Source organism: Hemiscyllium ocellatum, chromosome 10, assembly GCF_020745735.1.
Source record: "Hemiscyllium ocellatum isolate sHemOce1 chromosome 10, sHemOce1.pat.X.cur, whole genome shotgun sequence".
NCBI classification, from domain to species: Eukaryota; Metazoa; Chordata; class Chondrichthyes; order Orectolobiformes; family Hemiscylliidae; genus Hemiscyllium; species Hemiscyllium ocellatum.
In genome coordinates, this window is record NC_083410.1 from 65,401,468 (window position 1) to 65,422,608 (window position 21,141).

Here is a 21,141-nt window from a genome sequence, read left to right on the forward strand (position 1 = left end):
TTTTTTATGGCTAGAACAGTCAAATTTCTGGTCAATGGGACTCCAGGATGTTGATAGTAAAAGATTCATTATCGGTAATGCCATTGAATATCAAGAAGAGATGGTTAGATATGCTAGTGTTGGAAATGGTCATTGCCTGTCACTTGTGAGGTATGAAATGTAGCTTGCCACTTACCAGGCCAAGCCTAGACATTTTCCAGGTTTTCCTGCATATGGACACAGGCTGCTTCAATGTAAGCAAAGTAACAATCAAATCTTGTTTGTAAATGTACTGAAGGTAACTATAATTATGATATTCATTATAATGCATAACAATATCCTCCAGTTGTCTTTCCAAAAAGTGGGGATTTTACACTGATTAATTTTGCAACAGTCTTCAAATTCAATATTCTTTCTGCTTAAAGTTCCAGTTACCCTTAACAAATGGTCAAAAATAATGCCATAATTTCAGAAGAAGCTTAAAAATACCCCATGTAAATAATAATTAAACATAATTTAGACAGGTAATTAGTCAACATTTTTAAGTTATTTATTTCTAGCTCTTGCATTTATATAAAAGATAGATGGAATGATATTAGTAGACGACATAATATTACCAGAAAATAATAAAGTATTGCTCATAAGAATCCAGTGATTTTGAGAATGAGAGCGGAGAAATGATATAATAATCGAATACCATGCAAAACAAATAAGAAAGATGAAACATGAATACAACTAAACCATTATAATCTAGAATAAACAATCTATGTAACATCCAGTATTTCCCAGTATTTTCCTTGTGCTCTTCCATAAACAAATGGATTTATGAAGCACTAGACACAGCTAGTTTTTTAAGATGATCCATGAAAACCTGAAGACTGACATCGTCAGTTAAGATAGGCGCTCCAGATTCCTAAGGAACAAAAAATCAGATTAGAAATGGGCCGAATAAAAATGAAATCACGGGCTATTAAAATATATTAGATTAGATTACCTACAGTGTGGAAACAAGCCCTTCGGCCAACAAGTCCACACCGACCCTCCGGAAAGAAACCCACCCCCCTATATTTACTCCTGATTAATCCACCTAACCCTACGGGCACATCTTTGGAGAAAACCAGAGCACCCGGAGGAAACCCATGAGGTCACAGCGAGAATGTGCAAACTCCACACACACAGTTGCCTGAGGTGGGAATTGAACCCAGGTCGCTGGCGCTGTGAGGCAGCAGTGCTAACCACCGAGCCACCATGCCATCCTGGATTAATTTGAACTAAAATAATCTGTTCTCTGGCAGAAATTATTCTTGTCTATAAAAACATATTGCAAAATTGATTTTTACACAGTGGATTTTGCTGAATCATTTAAAAAAAATAAACCAATTGTTAAGAAAAGTAAAACTCTCTTTTCTCATGAGTTATAAATTTCCAGTATATTTTTGTTAAATTAATTAGGGGACAGGAATTATAACATTCACAGAGTTTATGGCACTTCTAATGTTGACTTGTCAGTATTTGCTGTCAATTACACCTCAAAACCTGAGCTCAACTTTAGGATTCAGTGCAAATGGAGATTAATCAGAAATCCTGAAGTTGGACTCCATTATTGAAATCACCACTATGCAGCCTATCATGGATCTACTTCCAAAACTAACAATGAGATCAACTGGACAACTGAGAACTTCCCCACTATTTTTCCATGCTTATAAATCCCAGTAAAGGTGAGCATTATTCAGTGAGGTGTATTTTTTAATAGCGGTCTGAGTATTAACTAACCAACCTGGTACTGAAAACAATTTTATAATTCTGGTCTGTTGTTAAGTGTGCATGACAATTATTTTCTGGAGAAATTTATGAATCAATTTAAAATAAATGAACATTGTTCATGACATTTTCATTTCTACTTTATTCATAAGTGTCTGTCCCAATTTTTATTTTGCACTCTTACAATTTTTTTTTCTAAAATGAAGGATGTTGCCAGAGCATGGACAGTTTGAGTATAGGGAGAGGCTAAATACTATGGGGCATTTCTCCCTGGAATATCAAAGGCTGAGAGGTGAGTAGCCAAGATCCTTTGTCAGGGTAGGGGGGAATCCAATACTAGAGGGCATAGATTTAAGGGGGAAAGATTTAAAAAAGGCCTAAGGCACAACTTCTTCATGCAGATGTACATATGGAATGAGCTGCCAGAAGTGGTGGTGGAGGCTGGTACAATTACAACATTTAAAATACATTTGGACGAGTATATGATTTTGAAGGCTTAGAGAGATATAGGGCCAAAGTAAGGGGTACGATTTAAAAAGGACCTCAGAAGCAGCTTTTTCAATGAGGGTGCTGTGTGTATGGAAGCTGCCAGAGGAGGTCGTAGGAGGGGGGTACAATTACACCATTTAAAAGGCTTTGGGATACATGAATGGAAAAAGTTTCAAGGGCAATGGGCCAAATGCAGGAAAATGGGGCTAGATCATTTTAGGATGTCTAAGTTGGCACGGACGAATTGGATCGAAGGGTCTGATTCCATGCGGTATGACTCATTGATTATCGGTGCTTTTCAAATCTTGCTTGAAAAGAAAGTTGAATGTATATAGCACTTTACATCACAGCCAATGTTTTGGAAGTGCAGTTATTGTGCAATGCAGGAAAGATGGCAATCAATGTGTATGTAGCAGGATCCTACGAAAAGCAATGTTATTTATGACCATATAAATAAACATTTATCAAACAAATTAAGTATAAACTTTGAGCAGGACACTAGGAATAATTCCTCTATTTTTGTTTCAAACAGCATCTTGGAATGTTTCATCTTGGCGTGAGAAGACAGTTTTCATATTTCATCAAAGGCATTGCATCTCTAACGAGCAACATTGCTTCAGCACTTTATTGGAGCTCCAACCGTGATTTTGTGCTCAGTCCAAGAGTAGCACTAGAACCCATAACCTCTGGTAAATATATAGCATTAAAACCCCAACATATTAAATAAGAACTTTAAAGAAGATACCAACCTGCCCCCATGCATACAAGTTGTTATAAGTCTGTGATGGGTTCACTTTTGATAGAAGGAATCGAGCCTAAGAGAGAGATAAAAACCAAGTGGGTCAATTTTAAAAATCATTTTTCAACAATTTCTTTCTGCATTTGTAATTCTTGAATTGGGTCATCAACGTCTCAAACGTTTTGACCATGACATCCATCGGTCAGTCAAAGGTGATTTTCTTTTATAAGCACAGAAATGAATGGTGTCAGCGAAAGCATTTGCAATCTTATCTGTCCTCTAACTCACTAAGCCAAGTTATCACTGAGCACCAGGTCTCATTAAATGGGTAAACCAGTTGTGAGATATATTTGATAATTGTTTAACTGCCTAAATTGGGGTTGTGGGGGAATCTTTCAATTGGCTAGAAAATTAGTACACAGTCAGTTCTGCTATAACACATGTTTCTTCAACGCAACTGAAGAATTTAATTGTCATTTGTAGAATGTAAACTTTCCTTCCCTGTATTGGCAATAATGTGATTCCGGTCCCATTGGTTTAAATGGTGCTGCTATTGCATGATTTTCTTATAATGTGGGATTGCACGGGAACAGAACTATAGTGTTATATCAGAACAGACTGTACAGTGGAAACAACAGTTTAATAACACAAGTATTATTAAAATACTAAAAACAACTTGATAATTTGACCCTTTAAAATAATCATGACTGGTTATTCTTACCAACAGAAAGAGAATGAAAATTAATCAAGTTGTTTGTCCTTTCCAAAAGTTTTATTTCAGCAATTTTTCAAGTGTTAAACATAACTCAGGTACCTGGCTCTGTCCATGTTCTGTGTCAACATAACGAGGCATTGGAAAGCGGGTCTGAAGGATTTCCTGAGCATCATCTAGGGGAGCTTGCAAAAGTTGTTTGAAGTTCTCATACTCCTGCATATCTTGATATCCAGCCTTCCGCCACTGAGCTATAGTCTAAAGAAACAGCAAGAACATTATAATTTATTATTTCCTTTATTAAATAAAAACATTTTTAAATACACTTGGCAATTATTTTTAAATTGGTTTTAAAAATTGAAAAAAATTTAATAATGGCACACGTACATAAAACAAATAGTACAATCAACTACTCATCATTGTTCAATAACTATACATTAGAGATATCACTAATAGATTCACTAACTTTTTTTAAAAACAAACATTAGGTTTTCAGGTCATTACATTATACAAATGTTCAGTTTGCTTCAGTTTGGGCACTATGAAATTAATGTTGTATTTGATACATTTTTATTAATTTGCACACTTCAAAATTTTTTTTATGCAGTATAGAGTTTAGTCACTAAAGAGAGTTACTGTCTTCTGGACCATGGATAATAGTACTCTCAATCAGCCAGTTTGGAAGTGCATGAAAATAATATGAATCAGGACTGAAAGCTTTCTTGTGAAAATTCACCATAGTCCCAGAGGACAACAGAGTTCCCCTCTCAAAAGACAGCATCAACTATTGGCAGCTTATCCTGAGGTCACTGTGTCTCACATCAGCGACAAGGTTCAGATGGCAGGTGTCACAGAGTCAGAGTCAGAGATATATAGCAAGAAACAGACCCTTTGGTCTAACTTGTCCATGCCGAACCGCTATCCTAACCTAATCTAGTTCCATTTGCCTGCACTTGGCCCATATCCCTCTAAATCCTTCCTATTCATATACCCAACCAGCCTCCACCACCTCATCTGGCAGCTCATTCCCTACATGCACCATCCTTTGCGTGAAAAAGTTGCCCCTTAGGTCCCTTTTAATGATGCCGAAGGTTGTGGACAGGTTAAGTGAGTGAACAGAAACTCAGCAGATGGAATGTAATGTAGGAAAATGTGAAATTATGCATCTTGACAACAAGAATACAAGAATTAGGGCAGCACAGTGGCTCAATGGTTAGCACTGATGCCTCACAGTGCCAGAGACCAGAGTTCGATTCCAGCCTCGGGTGACTGTCTGTGTGAAGTTTGCACATTTTCCCCATGTCTGCATGGATTTCCTCTTGGTGTTCCGTTTCCTTCTACAGTCCAAAGATGTGCCCATAGTGTTAGGTGCATTAGTCAGATGGTAATGGGTGTGGATAGGTTACTCTTCAGAGGGTCAGTGTGGACCTATTGGGCTGAAGGACCTGTTTCCATACTGTAGGGAATCTAATCTAATCTGTATTATTTAAATGGAGGAAGATCAAAGTTCTTATAAAAATTACAAAAGATCAGGTGGTAATAAGGAAGGCAAAAGGGAACGAAGTATAAAACTAGGCAGGTGTTGCTAAAACTAGTCAGACCACATTTGGAATAATGTTGCCCCTCTTTTCCCCTCACACCCTAACCCTATGCTCTCTAGTTCTGGACTCCCCCACCCCAGGGAAAAGACCTGGTCTATTTATCATATTTATACCACTCATGATTTTATAAACCTCTATAAAGGTCACCCTTCAGCATCTGACACTGCAGGGAGAAGAGGCCCAGCCTATTCACCCTCTCCATTCAGCTCAAATGCTCCAACCCTGGCAACATCCTTGTAAATCTTTTCCAAATTTCACAACATCTTTCCGATAGGAAGGAGACCAGAACTGACCACAATATTCCAAAAGTGGCCTAACCAATGTCCTGTACATCTGCAATGTGACCTCTCAACTCCTATACTCAATGCTCTGACCAATAAAAGAAAGCATGCCAAATGCCTTCTTCACTACCCTATCCACCTGGAACTGCACTTTCAAGGAACAATGAACCTGCACTCCAAGGTCTCTTTGTTCAGCAAAACTCCCCAGGACCTCAACATTAAGTGTATAATTCCTGCTAAGATTTGCTTTCCCAAAATGCAGCACCTCACATTTATCAAATTAAATTCCATCTGCCACTTCAGCCCAGTGGCCCATCTGATCAAGATCCTGTTGTACTCTGAGGTAACTTTCTTCTATGTTCACTACACCTCCAATTTTGGTGTCATCTGCAAACTTAATAACTAAACCTCCTATGTTCACATCCAAGTTATTTATATAAATAACAAAAAGTAGTGTACCCAGCACCGATCCTTGTGGAACACCACTGGTCACAGGCCTCCAGTCTGAAAACAACCCTCCACCACCACTTCTACCTTCAAGCCAATTTTGTATCCAAATAGCTAGTTCTCCTTGTATTCCACGAGCTCTAACCTTGTTAACCAGTCTCCCATGACGCACCTTGTTGAACGACTTACTGAGGGTGACCTCATTTAATACAGGAAATGAATCCATGCTGCTTGCATTGCAAAAAGCTGTCTTATCAATTTAACTTCCCCTTTCTAGTTTAACCTCTAGGAAACTTCCAGAAGTGCTAATTTATTTTGTCTAAAGGGGCATCAAAAATCCAAAAACGTAAGCAGATTATTAATACCTAAACCAGGTGCATGATCATGTCACTAAACAAGATATTCTTAATTAAAATTAAACTCCTGAGAGGGAGCGTTACTGGATTGATTATTTATTATAAGCAAATAAAACAGGATTTCATGAAAAACACCTAAAAACAGGAGCTCAGCTTAAATCATAAAGCAAAGTGTCTTCCAGTGTGACCATCATCTCAGATTTCAGTAAGACCATTGACCTTCAATTGCACAAACTGGCTTTCTTTGAAATATAATTCAATAAACGATGAGAGGTTTTATTCTAATTTTGCCCTTTGGTTAATCATTATTAAATTCCTTTACCAAATGAAGTTATATCTCAATGGGGTAATGCACTGGAAATCAAGCCCTGTTATTCCCAGAGTTGTCACGAAAATTAAAGATTTTATCAAGTATGCAAAATTGCCCAACTGATCTGCTTTTCAGACTCAGGTTGACAGAAACTGTGGTTTAGGTTTCTGACCTGAACAAGGATTACGATTTATTACAAATAAATAGATTCTAGTCACAGGTAGGCAAGCATGAACTGTTGACCACTGAAGAAACCTATATCAAACACTGGAACTATTGATTTGTCATTCATATAGATAGACTCGCCTACAAAATGGCACAAGCACTCACTGTTGTGTATGTACAGTTGCGGCACAGCTAATCGTGATTGTTATATGGGATCTGGGTATCTTTGGAAAGGCCAGTATTTGTTACCCTTGAACTGACTGAAATGGCCTCGTCTGATGGACACAATTTTATTCTTTTATGATTCATGTATAAAGCCTCATAGTACTGTTTAAAAATAAAGAAGTGGAGTTTTCGTACAACAGATCTGTAAAACAAATTCTTGAACTGATTACTGCTACGCAAGAAGAGTTTTATCAAAAATTAGTGACACTTGGTCTATCAAGCTGCCGTGATGCAATGAAAAGAGAAATTGACTTGTATTTTCAGAAAAACAAAAACCAAAATAGAGTGTAACATTTTCTACAAGTATTTTACTGAACACTAACCTCTCCATGATAGATAACAATCTGGAAGAAAGTGTCCATGAGGAGTATCCGGTTTGGCAAGATACTGCTACTGTCTAAAAGCACTGGCTGAAGACAAGAATGAAAGACTTATTACCATTCATTACTTAAGACAGTCATGACTAATGTTACACAAATATTGATATATTAAATTAAATTACAGAAGCTCTCAAGCATACTCCAGTGGTGAGATGGGATACAAGTATTAGGTTGGATTCCTCCATTCCTTGCTCCAGCACACTGCTTGCAAGGTAGTGTCAGTCTGTTTACTTAGTTCTTCCAGCAGACAGCTGGGCTGCTGGAATTTGCTTAAACATCTTCACCTTGCTTTCTACTTACCCATCCCTAATTATTTTACATGTAATTTTTATGGCAATCGTATTTACTGTTCACTAAGTATATCACTTCTACCTTATATTCACTTCCTGGCTTCCACCACAAGACTTTACAGGTCATGCCCCTTTGTGTATGCGTATTGAAGTCCCTCGACTAAGTTTTCTTAAATGCTATTTTGAGCAATATCTTTTATTTCTGAGTGTAATGTTAACTGCCCATCCTTTTTTGCTTCCACCCTTCAGCATCAACAGTATGTTACTTTTAGTTCATATACACTGTTGTTAGTTTAAAGTTGTCATAACAGGTTATAAATTGGTGAGTATACTAATACATTACATAATCTAAAAAGGTGGTGACTGTGTTTACAATACGGAAATCTGTGGAATCATAAAAAAATGTATAAACTTAAACTGAGGGGGAAAAAAAAAATCAACAAGCTATAGATAGAATATTTCCCTAGAATACAGTTTGCACTTTACAATATGATAATTAACTCCTTGAATGCATCCTAATTTTTCTTTCAAGTAGTTTTCTGGTATTACAGAACTTGAGTATTTGTGAAAAAAAAGACTTTTTGTTTTTCATTTTTATGCATGACAATTCACAAGAAATACCAAAAGCATTCTTAGGTTTTTTTTAAAAAAACAGGACCATGGTTGGAGGGGTTTTAGTCCCCCACAGAAATCTGCTAAGTGAACATTGTCAGGTGATTGCCTCGACAATGAGCAGCAACAGGCTATTCCACAACAGCTAAGCTGCAATTAATTGCCATTGCACATGCAGTTCTAGCATAAGCCAATTGATAACAATCAGAATCACCAAGCTGGACCTTTTTTCTCTTGATAATCCAGGGTCAGGAGCCAATTGTATATCATGGTACAACACTGGTTGAGATCATGTTCAAATCGAAACTTAGTTCTCAAACCAAAGGTTGGTCAGGCTTACAATAGCAAAATGCTGCGAATGGTGAAAATTTGAAATATATTTCAATATCTCAAATCCTTCTGAAAGGACTTGCCTTTTGCTCTCTATCTACCCTTCCTACTTTGATCCATATAAAATCTATTACTTAAATATTTCTCTAACTCTGATAAAATGTCATCAATTTGAAACATTAACCCTACTTCTCTCTTCATACAAACTGCAGATTTTAGATTAGATTCAGATTTGCTGAGTATCACCAATTTTTTTTTACCCTTTCAGGTTTACTTTGCTTGAAAACTGTCATATGTTAATTTGTACATGTAAGACATAAATAGAATAAAAGTTTTGAGCACTGAAAATATTTCAGAACTCTTATGTAAAACCTTCACACAGTGGAGTAAACTTGGTAATTAACTTTCAATGCATTATTGAAACTATTGATACTAAATCTCACCTCGGGTGGGCCATAAAAAGAGTAAGAATACAGAATGGGTTGAATCATGATTAGAGACTGTGTTAGATCTTGTCGCGTGAAATGATGCCGGTAGTATGATGATTCATCAGGGCTATTATTGAAAACCTGAAGGAAAGGCGATCTTCTCAGATGGAACATAAACTAAAAAGACAATAAAATAATTACTGAAAACATCACATGACAAATCAGATTATATTTATCATTGTATAAATCCCTCAAAGCTGTAAAGGCTGACATTCAGATTAACAGAACTAAATGTCCAAGAAAGGAAAGATACCAATTCCAGCAGCTATTTGCTGGAGGTCGTGAGCATGTCAGAGCATGTTGTGACAAGTCTTCTCAAGGGTGGAGAGAATTCAATTACTCCTGATTTGTGCTTATAGTGATCAGGCATTGGCGAGAAATGAGGTGAACTGCTTGCTACAGAATCTTTGGTCTCAGCCTCGTTCAAGTAGCCACAGTGTTTATAATGGTATTCCAGTTTGGTTTCTAGAATATGACGGTCCTAAGTGATGTAGCCACTTGGTGTACTGACACATTGGCACATCTGGTTTAGGAAGTCGATGCTGCAAACACCTCAGTGGTCTATGTGCTGAAAAAACTTAGAGGGAGAATTGGCCCCAGGCTATTGGTGGCTGGAACATTCAATGATAATGTTGTTGAATATCACGTGAGGTGGTTGAATTATTTATTGTTTTGGAGATGACCATTGCTGTTAGCTATGTTTTTCTCTCTAAAAGGTGCAGCCTGACCTGTTGAGTGTTTTCCAATATTTCCAGTTTACACTGTAGCCTTCTTACTTGTAAAATAGTGGACTCAGGGTGGAATGATAGCTCAATGGTTAGCATTGCTACCTTACAGCACCCTCAGGTGACTGTCTGTATGGAGTTTGCACATTGTCCCTGTATCTGCTTGGGTTTCCTCTGGATGCTCCTGTTTCCTCCCACAGTCAAAAGATGTGTGGGTTAGGTATATTGGCCATGCTAAATTGCCCATAGGTGTTCAGAGTTGTGTGGGCTAGGTAGATTAATCATGGGAAATGCGGGTTTAACAGGGATAGGGTAGAGGTTGCGCTGGGTGGGATGCTCTTCAGGGGGGTTGGTGTGGATTCAATGGGCCATATGGACCTGCTTCCACACTGTAGGGATTCAAAGTTCTAAACAGTTAGTTTCAATTGAAATTAAGTGGCACCTACAAATTGAATTTGTTCCATTGAATTTCCAGAAGATGCCCATCTTTGTTTATTTTTCATGGGGGTGGGTTGGGTGTTTTATATATCTAGAGTGCAGCCATGAAAATGAATACCAATAGATGCCAGAAGTTGATCCGATTGTTAAAATTAAAAAAAAAGTGACTTGAATGTGTGTTTTGGAAAAAAATAGTTTATGATAAAAAATAGAACTTGAAATTTTATTTTTTGAAAAATAATGTACATTTTAAGAAATTACTTTGTCTTAAGAATTCGCCAACCTGATTTAATTTTATCCATTTACTCTTTTCTCTTACTCTGCTTCACCACTTCTTCCTCTCCTATAATCTTTCACCATGTATATGTGACTCTGCTGACTTGGGATCAATGAGCTAACCCATAGTCAAAGAGCTTGAATGATTAGCACTGAAAAACAATCAGAAAATAAATAGTTGTCCAAGCAAAATAATGTTCTGTCTCATTTACACACTCTAGCTGTAATTAATATTTAAGCAGTACACATCAAGTAATTACATAATTTTGCTAAGCTTAGAAAGGGAACTATTGACAGGAAATATTTAATATAATAGAACCATAGAACACCTACAGTGTGGAAACAGGCCATTTGATCCAACAACTCTACTCCGACCCTCCAAAGAGCCTCCTATCCAGACCCAGCTCCTTACCTTTTCTGTTCCAATAGCCCTGCATTTCCCATGCACTTAGTTTTCAGGGATGTGTAGGTTATGGGCAATTCAGCATGGCCAATCCACCTAACATGCACTTCTTTGGACTGTGGGAGGAAACTGGTGCACCCGGCAGAAATGCACATAGACACAGAATTTGCAAACTCCACATAGACAGTCACCTAAAGGTGGAATCGAATCCGGGTCCCTGGCGCTGTGAGCCAGCAGTGCTAATCACTGAGCCATCGTGCCACCCAAATATACTGCAAGTGTTTTGGATGGGCGTGCATTTTGTAAAAGTTCACCAAAAATGTCTCATTTAAATGATTCATCAAGAAGAAATGAAAGCAGTGAGTGTTGTTTGAATTGTTCACATGTCAGATGATTCCCTGCAAGTAAAATTCATTGTGTTTAGTAGAGAGAAAAATATAGACCGAGCACGCAGGTTAACTGTGTTTTGCTTATTTCTCACTTCTGCCCACCTGTTCACCCATTTTTTAAAGCCATTTAAAAGATCATGGAAGCATTCCAATGTTGTTTCATGCTTTCCCTCGTTGAATTGTCAAATGGGCGGAATGAGTTCCTGATTCAGTGCATGAAATTAGGTGAAAGTGAGAGCTTTAAGCATGGTGTTGGATTCTAGCAATAGGTTGACTATGGATGGTAGTTTTATAGCTTGTTTTTGAAGTTGCACCAGGCAAAAAATTGGTACTGCATGGCTGAGAAGATTGAAAACTATAATGTATGTCAAAGCAACAAGTGTGTGAATTAATATTACCACTTGCCTCCACCACCACCCACCATCCTTTTGTTCTGGATCTCAATTTATCTTTGTTAACTTGGCTATAGTCCTATTCAGAATTGTAGTGTTCTGGTAGATAGTGGAGTACGAACTTCAACTTTATTCAACCACAGTGCAGCAAGTTATTTTCTATACTATAATTAAAAAGTGACTTGTTTCTTTCAAAAATATAAAATATGCATCAAAATGGAGACAAATGTCACACATTTGGGCTCACACTGAGAGCTACGGGAATTGAACAGTTCATTCCAGGCTGACCACTTGTCTATGTTCCTATCTTTTGGATGGAACATAAACCTAGCCAATATCTGCTTGTTGTAGTGGCTGTAGGGGGTGGGGGTGGGTCACATGTGATGCAAACAGGAGTGTACAATACCATCATGCTCCTGTTCCCACAAAGACTGATTAACAGTCAGTCAGTCATTCACCTCACTGCTGTTTGTTTTCTGAAAATTGTCTGCCATAAATAAGTGAATTTCAAAAATAATGAATAAGCTGACAAGTAGTTTGGAGATAATCAAGGCTGTGAAGGAACCCATTAAAACTGATAGAAATGCAGAAACTACAGAGAGGGAGAGAGAGGGAGAGAGAGAGAGAGAGAGAGAGAGAGAGAGAGGGAGAGAGAGAATGAGAATTTGTATTGTGAGTCATTGGTTGTGAGAAAGTATAGAGATGGAAAGATTGTGGAGAACAAGAAGGGATGTCTGAGACAGGGTAAGAGACCTCAAATGAGGATTGATTCTGCATGACAAATCTCAAAATTGTTTCAGAAGTTGCTGTGTAACATCACTGACCAGAGCTGGTGCAACTTTCAGGCAGTGTGCTTACCCTTCATTATCTGTTATCACTTTTTTGTTCACATGTGCTTTAAAGTATGTGGAGTGACTTTGTTTAGTTACTTCTGTGGAGGGAACTTTCCAGTCTGTTATGATGTTTAGTATGAAACTGTTCAGAGATACTTGTATGAATATTAAAGATGTGCAAACAGGTTGGTGTTTTTCCCTCCTACAGTGGATGACTTGTTTACCATATGGTGAAATATCAAAGCAACTTCACAGTAAATGCCTTGCAGGTAGTCAACATTAAAAATCTCACAACCCCAGGTTATAGGCCAACAAGTTTATCTGAAAGCACAAATAAACCTGTTGGACTATAATCTGGTATTATGTGATTTTTAACTTTGTCCACCCCAGTCCAATACCGGCTCCATACATCTTGCAGATAGCTAAGGACACTTGCACTATCTTTATTGTTGTTGTGTAAATTCTACAGTTTAACAGAACATTGTTATTAAAGTTCTCTTTGTCTTGAGGAAATTATAGTTCTAATTTGCATTTATGTAATGCAGTTATTGTCGTTAAATGTCCTGAGGTATTTCATGGAGTGTTAAGAAACAAAATTTCAATTGACAAAAAAAACAAATCAAACAATTAGATTTCAAGGAGTGCTTTAAAAAAGGTGGAGAGCAGAAGAGGTTTGGCAAGGATATATCAAATTTTAGGGTTTTGATAGCTGAAGGCACAGTTGGCGATTATACACTGATGAAAATCAAAGATTTTCTGGAAATGGCCAAATATTTATGAATTATTGATTGAAGAGATAAGGGATACAAAGAGAAACCAGCTCATGAAGGGATTAAATAAAAATGAGAGTTTTAAAATGTCAGCAATTTGTAAGTTGTGTAACATCACTGACCAGAACTGGTGAAACTTTCAGGCCATGTGCTTGCCCTTCATTATCTGCTCTCTTTTTTCATGTGTATTTTAAAATCTGTGGAGTGATCTTGATTATTTTTATTTCTGAGGAGAGATTATTTAGGACCAATTTAGGATATCTGGTCAGCGTGGACAAGTTGGACTGAAGGGTCTGTTTCCATGCTATATGGCAGTAACTCCATAAGGCAGGTTCTGAATTGAAAAAAATAGAAATTTCTCTTACAATTTGTAAAATGTTTTTTTCTGGGTAGAAAATGGAATAAAAAAGGGAAATTTTGCTACAACTACATGGGCACTAGTCAGACAAAATCTGGAATACTGTGAACAGTTTTGGTCCCCTTATCCAAGGAGAGGTATACTAACATTGGAAACTGTCCAGTCCGCTAAGTTGGTCCTGCATTTGGATACACTGTCTTCTGAAGGGAGACTGAATACGTTGGGCCTCTCATTGGAGTTTAGTAGAATGTGGAGTGACTTTACTGAAACAAAGATGATCCTTAAGGGGATTGACAGGTAGATACAGAGAGATTGTTTCCCCTGTGGGAGAGAGTGTTCTTCTCACAGAGGCAATCCTCCTCCTCCTAATTCATTCTTCAGAGTATGAACCTCCAAGGTCCATAAAAGGCATCAACTTCTGAAACTAGAAGAGAATGCACCGGCATACTGATCAGCATGCAAAAACTGTGGACTAGCTGTGACACTGCTCAGAGGGTACCGAATCTGTGGAATTCTTTACTCTAGATGGCTTCTGAAACTGGGTTATTAAGTATGTTCAGAGTAGAGATAAAGTTTTACATTACTAAAGAAACCAAGGTTTAAGGGCAAAAGACAGGAAGGTAGAATTAAGGAGTGGCAAATCAACCATAATATCATTGAATGGTGGAACAAAACTAATATGCCAAACAGTCTATTTCTGCTCCTATGTCTTCTGGATTTATATCTTTATTAAGAGACTGTCTCTCATTTAAAGGGATGCTCCCATTCAGAATGATTTCCTTGAACTATTTAATAGTTTCCGAACTATACGAGGAAGTAGAAGAATAGATAGGTACCTTACATTGACATTCATAACAATTAATACATTTAACAGATCACTGATAAGATGTTCATTCAACATCAGAACCAACCCTATTGCATTGCCACAACAGGTAGAGCTAGCACCTTTTCCACTTATTTTTTGTGACCCCTAGTTATGTCACTGTCTCTTTTCCAAATACTTAATCTTCACAGGGAATAGTTTTAGTAGCAGGACAGCACAGTGGCTCAGTGGTTAGCACTGTTACCTTACAGTGTCAAGGACCCAGGTTCAATTCCAACCTCGGGTGACTGTCTCTGTGGAATTTGCACATTCTCCCTCTATCTGCATGGGTTTCCTCCAGGTGCTCCAGTTTCCTTCCACAATCCAAAGATGTGCAGGTTAGGTGAATTAGCCATGCTAAATTGCCCATAGTGTTCAGGGACATATGTGTAGGTTAAGTGCATTAGTCAGGGGTATATAGGATAATAGAGTAGGGGAATGGGTCTGGGTGGGTTACTCTTCAGAGGGTCTGTGTGGACTTGTTGGGCTGAAGGGCCGGTTTCCACACTGTAGGAATTCTGTCGTTCCATAGACAATTCATCCATTTTGAAAGGGGAGGGGGAAGCAGGGTGAAGAATCAAACCACATCCACAACTATTCCTTTGCCAACAGATATTTGAGTGCGAAAGAGCAACCTATTACAATCTGACTGATTCATCCCCTTCGTTAGCGTAACTGTAGCATTCCATTCGAACCATGATTGTCATAACACAGCATTAGGTAAAAACAAGGACTGCAGATGCTGGAAACCAGATTCTAGATTAGAGTGTTGCTGAAAAAGCACAGCAGTTCAGGCAACATCGAGGAGCAGGAAAATCGACGTTTCGGGCAAAAGCCCTTCATCAGGAATAGGGGCAGGGTGCCTGCTGAGTGGAGAGATCACAAATTCTTGTAGAGAGAGGAGAAAAACTTCTTCGAGGCAGGCATCCTTGCAAGAGGATTCGCAGTAGGGTTACAATAAACTAGGTAAAAACAAGGACTGAAGATGCTGGAAACCAGAGTCTATAAGAATCTCCACAAGAATCTCAGTGATCTCTCCACTCTGGAGGCTCCCTGCCTCTATTCCTGATGAAGGGCTTTTGCCCAAAGTGTTGTTTTTCCTGCTCCTCGGATGCTGCCTGACCTGCTGTGCTTTTCCAGCACCACTAATCATAACACAGCATTAGTCAGGCACATAATCTGGGACAGTCCCAGTTTATAGCACTGAGTATTAATTTCATCCCACGATTTTCTGGCTGAGTCACCTGGGTGCTTTCATTTCTAAAAACCATAGTTAGAAGTAACTCACTGCCTTCTCAAAAGGTCAAAAGGTGACTGACCACCTTTGGAGGATGACTGCAAATGTATCTTTGAGAATTGGTTTTGTAAAGATAAACAAACCTACATATAGGAGCAAATTGCTGCTGGTCTTGAAATCTGTATTGAAAATAAGAAATGCTGGAGATCACGGGGTCAGATAGCATCCATGGAGAGAGTGCAAGCTAACGTTTTGAAAGTAGATGACTAAGTGAAGTGAGAAGGGTACAGCATTTATGCTACACCGTTTTGTTTGGAGGGGATGATGGGTTCTGAGGGTCATGGATGAAGGCTGCTGGTGGAGAAAAGACGTTGATAGTTCAGATTAAGTGATAGGAATGTGAGAATGGTAGAACAATGGTATGTCTCCTGACAGACTTGAAAGGACAGCCAGTCCCACTGGGATTGGGGGGAGTACATGATTGCAGAATGTAACAAGCTAGAAGGGAAGAAATAGGAGTTGGTTCAAAATTTGAATGTACTGAACTCAATATTAAGTCCAGAAGGCTGTAAAGTGCCTGGTCTGAAGATGAGATGTTCCTCGAATTTGCACTGTGATCCACTGCAACATTGCAGCATACTGAGGACAGACATGTGGGCATCTGAACAGGATGCTGTGTTAAAATGACCAGCTACGGGAAGGTCAGAGTCTTGCTTGTGCATAGACTGATGTACCACAGAACAGTCACCCCATCTGCATTTGATTACTCCAACATAGAGTAGACCACATTAGACGCAGCAAATACAATACACAAGATTGGTGGATGTACAGGTAAAATGCTGCTTCACCTGGAAAGACTGTTTAGGCCCTTGGAAGGTGAGCAGGGAGATGGTAAAGGGGGAGATGTTGTACCTTCTGCAGTTACATGGGAAGGTGCTATGGGGAGGGGGCAGTGTTGGTTGTTGTGGAATGCACTAGAGGGAACAAACTCCACGAAATGCAGATGAGGGAGTGAGGAGATAATATGTTTGGTGGTGGCATTCTGCTCGAGTTGTCTGACATGGCATAGAATGATTCTTTGAATGCAGAGGCTGGTAGGATGAAAAAAGTGAGGAGGAGGGGAACCCGATTACACTGTTGAGTGATGGAGGAAGGAGCAAGGGTGGAAACATGTGTAATAGGTTGGATGAGGATCCTGTTAATCACAGTGGGTGGGAAACATGGTCATGGAGGAAGCAAACCATTTCAGGAGCACTGATTTGGAAGGTGGCATCATCTGAACAGTTGCAACATAGGCAAAGGAACTGGGAGAATGGAAAACAGTCCTTGTAGGATGTGGGGTGTGATGAGCTGTAGTAAAGGTAGCTATGGGAATCAGTGGCTTTGTAGTGGATGGCAGTGGACAGTTTATTCTCCAAATTAGAGGCAGAGTGGTCAAGGAAAGGAAGGGAACTGTTGGAAATGGATGATGTCAAAGTTGTCGAGGGGTAGAAATTGGAGGCAAAGTGAACCAATTTTTCAAAGTCCTGGTGACAGCATGAAGCAGTACTGAAGCAATCGTCAATACTGACAAAAGATTTGTGGAGGGGAGCCAGTGTAAGACTGGAACAAAGATTGTTCCACAGATCTCAAAGAGGCAGGCATAACTGGGACCCATGCAAGTACCCATAGCTACTCCTTTGACTGGCAGAAGTGAGATGAATTAAATAAATTGTCAGTGAGAGAACAGTTCAGCCAGGCGGGAGGACAGTGGTGATGGATAGGGATTGTTGAGACATCTTGTCAAAGAAGGAGGAGATAGGTCTCATTCTATAAGAGGGACGTAAGGCGGGAATGGTGAATAGTGGGGCAGTTAGGGCCAGGGAACTGGAAATTGTTAATATGGTGGAAGGCACCAAATAAATCACAGATGTAGGTGGATAGGGTCTGGACAATTGGAGAGAGAATGGAGTCAAGGTAGGAAGAAGTGAGCTCAGTGAGAGAGGAACATGCTGATATGATGGTCCCATCAGAACAGTCTGGTTTGTGAAATTTGGGAAGGAATAGTTCTACATGTTTGAGACCATTTTCACAGATCATGCCATCACACCTTTCTTCACAGTTTCATTATATAAAATTATACTTCTAAAATAAGAACTTACCTGTGGATAAAGGGAAAATGTTTCTGAAAGTCTGAAGGAGCTAGGATCATCTTTGTGGAACTGGCCAAATTTCTGACACTGATGGAAAAAAAGGGCAGAAAATAATGAACAGGTTTTTAAAATTGATAAACTATCAATGTGAAATGAGACGACTGCATTTTTGGATTTACATATGTACTTGATGTTCTTACCAGTCGGATTAACTGTCTGTCCAACCAACGAAGTACATCAGGGCCTTCCTCAGACTCAGCTCTAAAAACTCCCAGTCTTGCCATCAATACAGCTGATGCCTCCTGATCAAATGCAGCTTCTATCTGCTGGAGTTGACTCTGTGCATCTGCCCAGCTAAAAATCAAAGCAAATATTACCAACAGGTTAAGTTTCACTGAGGCTACTCTGCTTCCCATCAATGGGCAGGACTTTTACAAGGGGAGTTAGGATCACAGTCAAAGTCAAACCAAGAAAAAAAAGACCCCAAGTTGCTCTTCCCAATAAGGGGACGTGCTTGGCAACTTTAGCATAGATGGCCTATAGGTATACCTCTAAGTAGTTCCCTGTCATTTTACCAGCCCTCCACCTCCACGCAGTTGCTGAAGTCCTGGTCATCGTTTTAAATATGAAGTATAGTTCATAACATAATTACTATGAATCCAACACTTTTACATTGGAAAATAATTAAGAAGGTTAAAAATGACAATTCTTTCCACATGTTTCCTTTGAATGCCAAAAACGCACATGTTGCATTGATACAGTCGATATATCCAGGCAACTATTGTGATATGGTAACTACATGTGCTGATGACAACAGGTAAAAAAGCAAAGGAGGTATTCAAACTGCAAAATGCTTTCAACAGTTTAAGTGAGTAAACAAATATGATAGAGATAGAGGATAATGTGGGTAAATGCATTCTTGTTTATTTTGGCAGGGAGACTCTAGACCTTGGTGGTAAAGTAGAAAACTGAATGGGATATCGTCATTTATTGCTAGGGGAATGGAAGACAAGATCATAAGTTGTAGGAGCAGAAGTGACCATTCAGCCCATTGAATCTGCTCTGCTATTTAATGGAATCATGGCTGACCTGATACTCCACAACTCCATTTTCCTACCTTTCCCCCATAACCTTTAATTCCCTTACCGATTATAAATCTATCACAGGCTTCAACATACTTAATGATCCATCCATCGCAGCTCTCTGCAGTAAGGAATTCCACAGTTTCACTACCCTCTGACAAAATTCCTTCTCAACTCTATTTCAAATGGATAATGCTTTAATCGGAGATGATGCTCTCTGGTCCTAGACTCTCCTACAAGAGGAATCAACCTTTCTGAATCTACTCTTCAAGCTCCCTAAGACTCTTGCCTCTCATTCCTCTGAACTCTACTGCATACAGGTCCAACCTACCTAAGATGTTCTTTCTCTATACCTGGAATCAACCTTGTGTACCTTCTCTGGACTGCCCCTAATGCCAGTATACCTTTCTTCTTAGACAAATGGACCAAAACTGGTCACAGTATTCCAAATGTGCTCTGACTAGTTTTAGCAACACCTCCCTAGTTTTGTACTTCATTCCCTTTGCCTTCCTTATTACCACCTGATCTTTTATAATTTGTATAAGGCCTCTGACCCAACGGAGGCCTTTTATTTTTGTTTTACTTTGACTGTGGTTCCAACTCCCCTTGTAAATCAGTTCTTGTATTCGAGTTGTCAAAGTGCATAATTTCACACTTTCTCACATTAAAATCCATCTGCTGAGTTTCTGCTCACTTGCTTAACCTGTCCACATCCTTCTGCCAACACTATGCATCATTCTCAACGAGTGCATCTCCACCTATTTTTGTGTCACCTGCAAAATTGGCTATTCCACATTGACTTTTCTAATCTAAATCACTAATATATATTGTAAAATAAACATGGTCCCAGAACTGATCCCTATTGGATACCACCAGTTACAGACTGCCATCCTGAAAATGCCTCCCTTATTTCAACTGTTTTCTGTTATTTAGTCAATCCTCTATCCATTCCAATATACTACTTCAAACACCATGGACTCATATTAATAAATAACCTAATTAGTGGTTATCAAACTTTATCTGAAAATCCAAATATATTCTATCCACTGCTTTCCTTTTATCTATCAATCGTACTGGTTATGTCCTCAAAAAGACTTCTAATAAATCTGTCAGGCATGATTTCACCTTTGTGTACCTATGCTGAATCTGCCTGATCATAACATGTATTTCTAAATGCTCTGCTATTGCATCCTTTACAATAAAAAAGCAAAGAACAAGAACAGGCCTTTTGGCCCACCAAGAATGTGCTGACACATGATGCCTTTCTAAATTAAAAACATTTGCCTCTGTGTGGTCCATATCCCTCTATTCTCTGCCTATTCATGTATATGTCTCTTAGATGCTGCTATTGTATCCGCCTTCTCCACCTCCGCTTAAGGTGTATTCCGGGTACTTAGAGTCATAGAGATGTACAGGAGAGAAACAGACCTTTTGGTCCAACTCATCCATGCCAACCAGATATTCTAACCCAATCTAGTCCCATTTGCCAACATGTGGCCCATATCCCTCTAAACTCTTCCTATTTATATAACCATCCAGATGTGTTTTAAAATGTTGTAATTGTGCCAGCCTCCACCACTTCTCTGGCAGCTCATTGCATACATGCAACACCCTCTGCATGAAAAAGTTTCCCCTTAGGTCCCACCAGACACCTGAAGGAAGGACGCCTGGAGGAAGAATGCCTCATCTTCCGCCTCGGAACACTTCAACCCCAGGGCATCAATGTGGACTTCAACAGTTCCCCCTCATTTCCCCTTCCCCCACCTCACCCCAATTCCAAACTTCCAGCTCAGCACTGTCCCCATGACTTGTCCTACCCGCCTTTCTTCTTTTCCACCTATCCACTCCACTCTCCCCCCACCTATCCACTCCACTCTCCCCCCACCGATCTATCACCTTCATCCCCTCCCCCATTCACCTATTGTACTTTATGCTACTTTCTCCCCACCCCCACCCTCCTCTCACTTATCTCTCCACCCTTCAGGCCCTCTGCCTGTATTCCTGATGAAGGGCTTTTGCTGTTCCTCGGATGCTGCCGGAACTGCTGTGCTCTTCCAGCACCACTCTAATCTAGAATCT

General features: G+C 39.2%; 1 protein-coding gene and 1 long non-coding RNA gene across 2 annotated transcripts in view; one reads left to right on the plus strand and one right to left on the minus strand.

The window, feature by feature from the left end:
• Window positions 1–540: 540 nt before the first annotated feature.
• LOC132819788 (protein transport protein Sec23B) overlaps window positions 541–21,141 on the minus strand; it is a 65,505-nt gene continuing 44,904 nt past the window's right edge. The window contains exons 14-20 of the mRNA XM_060831559.1: window positions 18,181–18,334; window positions 17,990–18,067; window positions 9,121–9,282; window positions 7,389–7,475; window positions 3,783–3,938; window positions 2,979–3,044; window positions 541–892 (exon numbers count right to left, since the gene is read on the minus strand). Of these exons, the coding sequence (XP_060687542.1) occupies window positions 803–892; window positions 2,979–3,044; window positions 3,783–3,938; window positions 7,389–7,475; window positions 9,121–9,282; window positions 17,990–18,067; window positions 18,181–18,334 (793 nt within the window). The 3' untranslated portion in view covers window positions 541–802. The remainder of the gene's footprint in view (window positions 893–2,978; window positions 3,045–3,782; window positions 3,939–7,388; window positions 7,476–9,120; window positions 9,283–17,989; window positions 18,068–18,180; window positions 18,335–21,141) is intronic.
• On the plus strand, window positions 1,545–3,931 carry LOC132819789 (uncharacterized). Its single transcript, XR_009645121.1, has 4 exons — window positions 1,545–1,697; window positions 1,947–2,032; window positions 2,762–2,918; window positions 3,739–3,931. It is a non-coding gene; the product is annotated as an uncharacterized LOC132819789 (long non-coding RNA).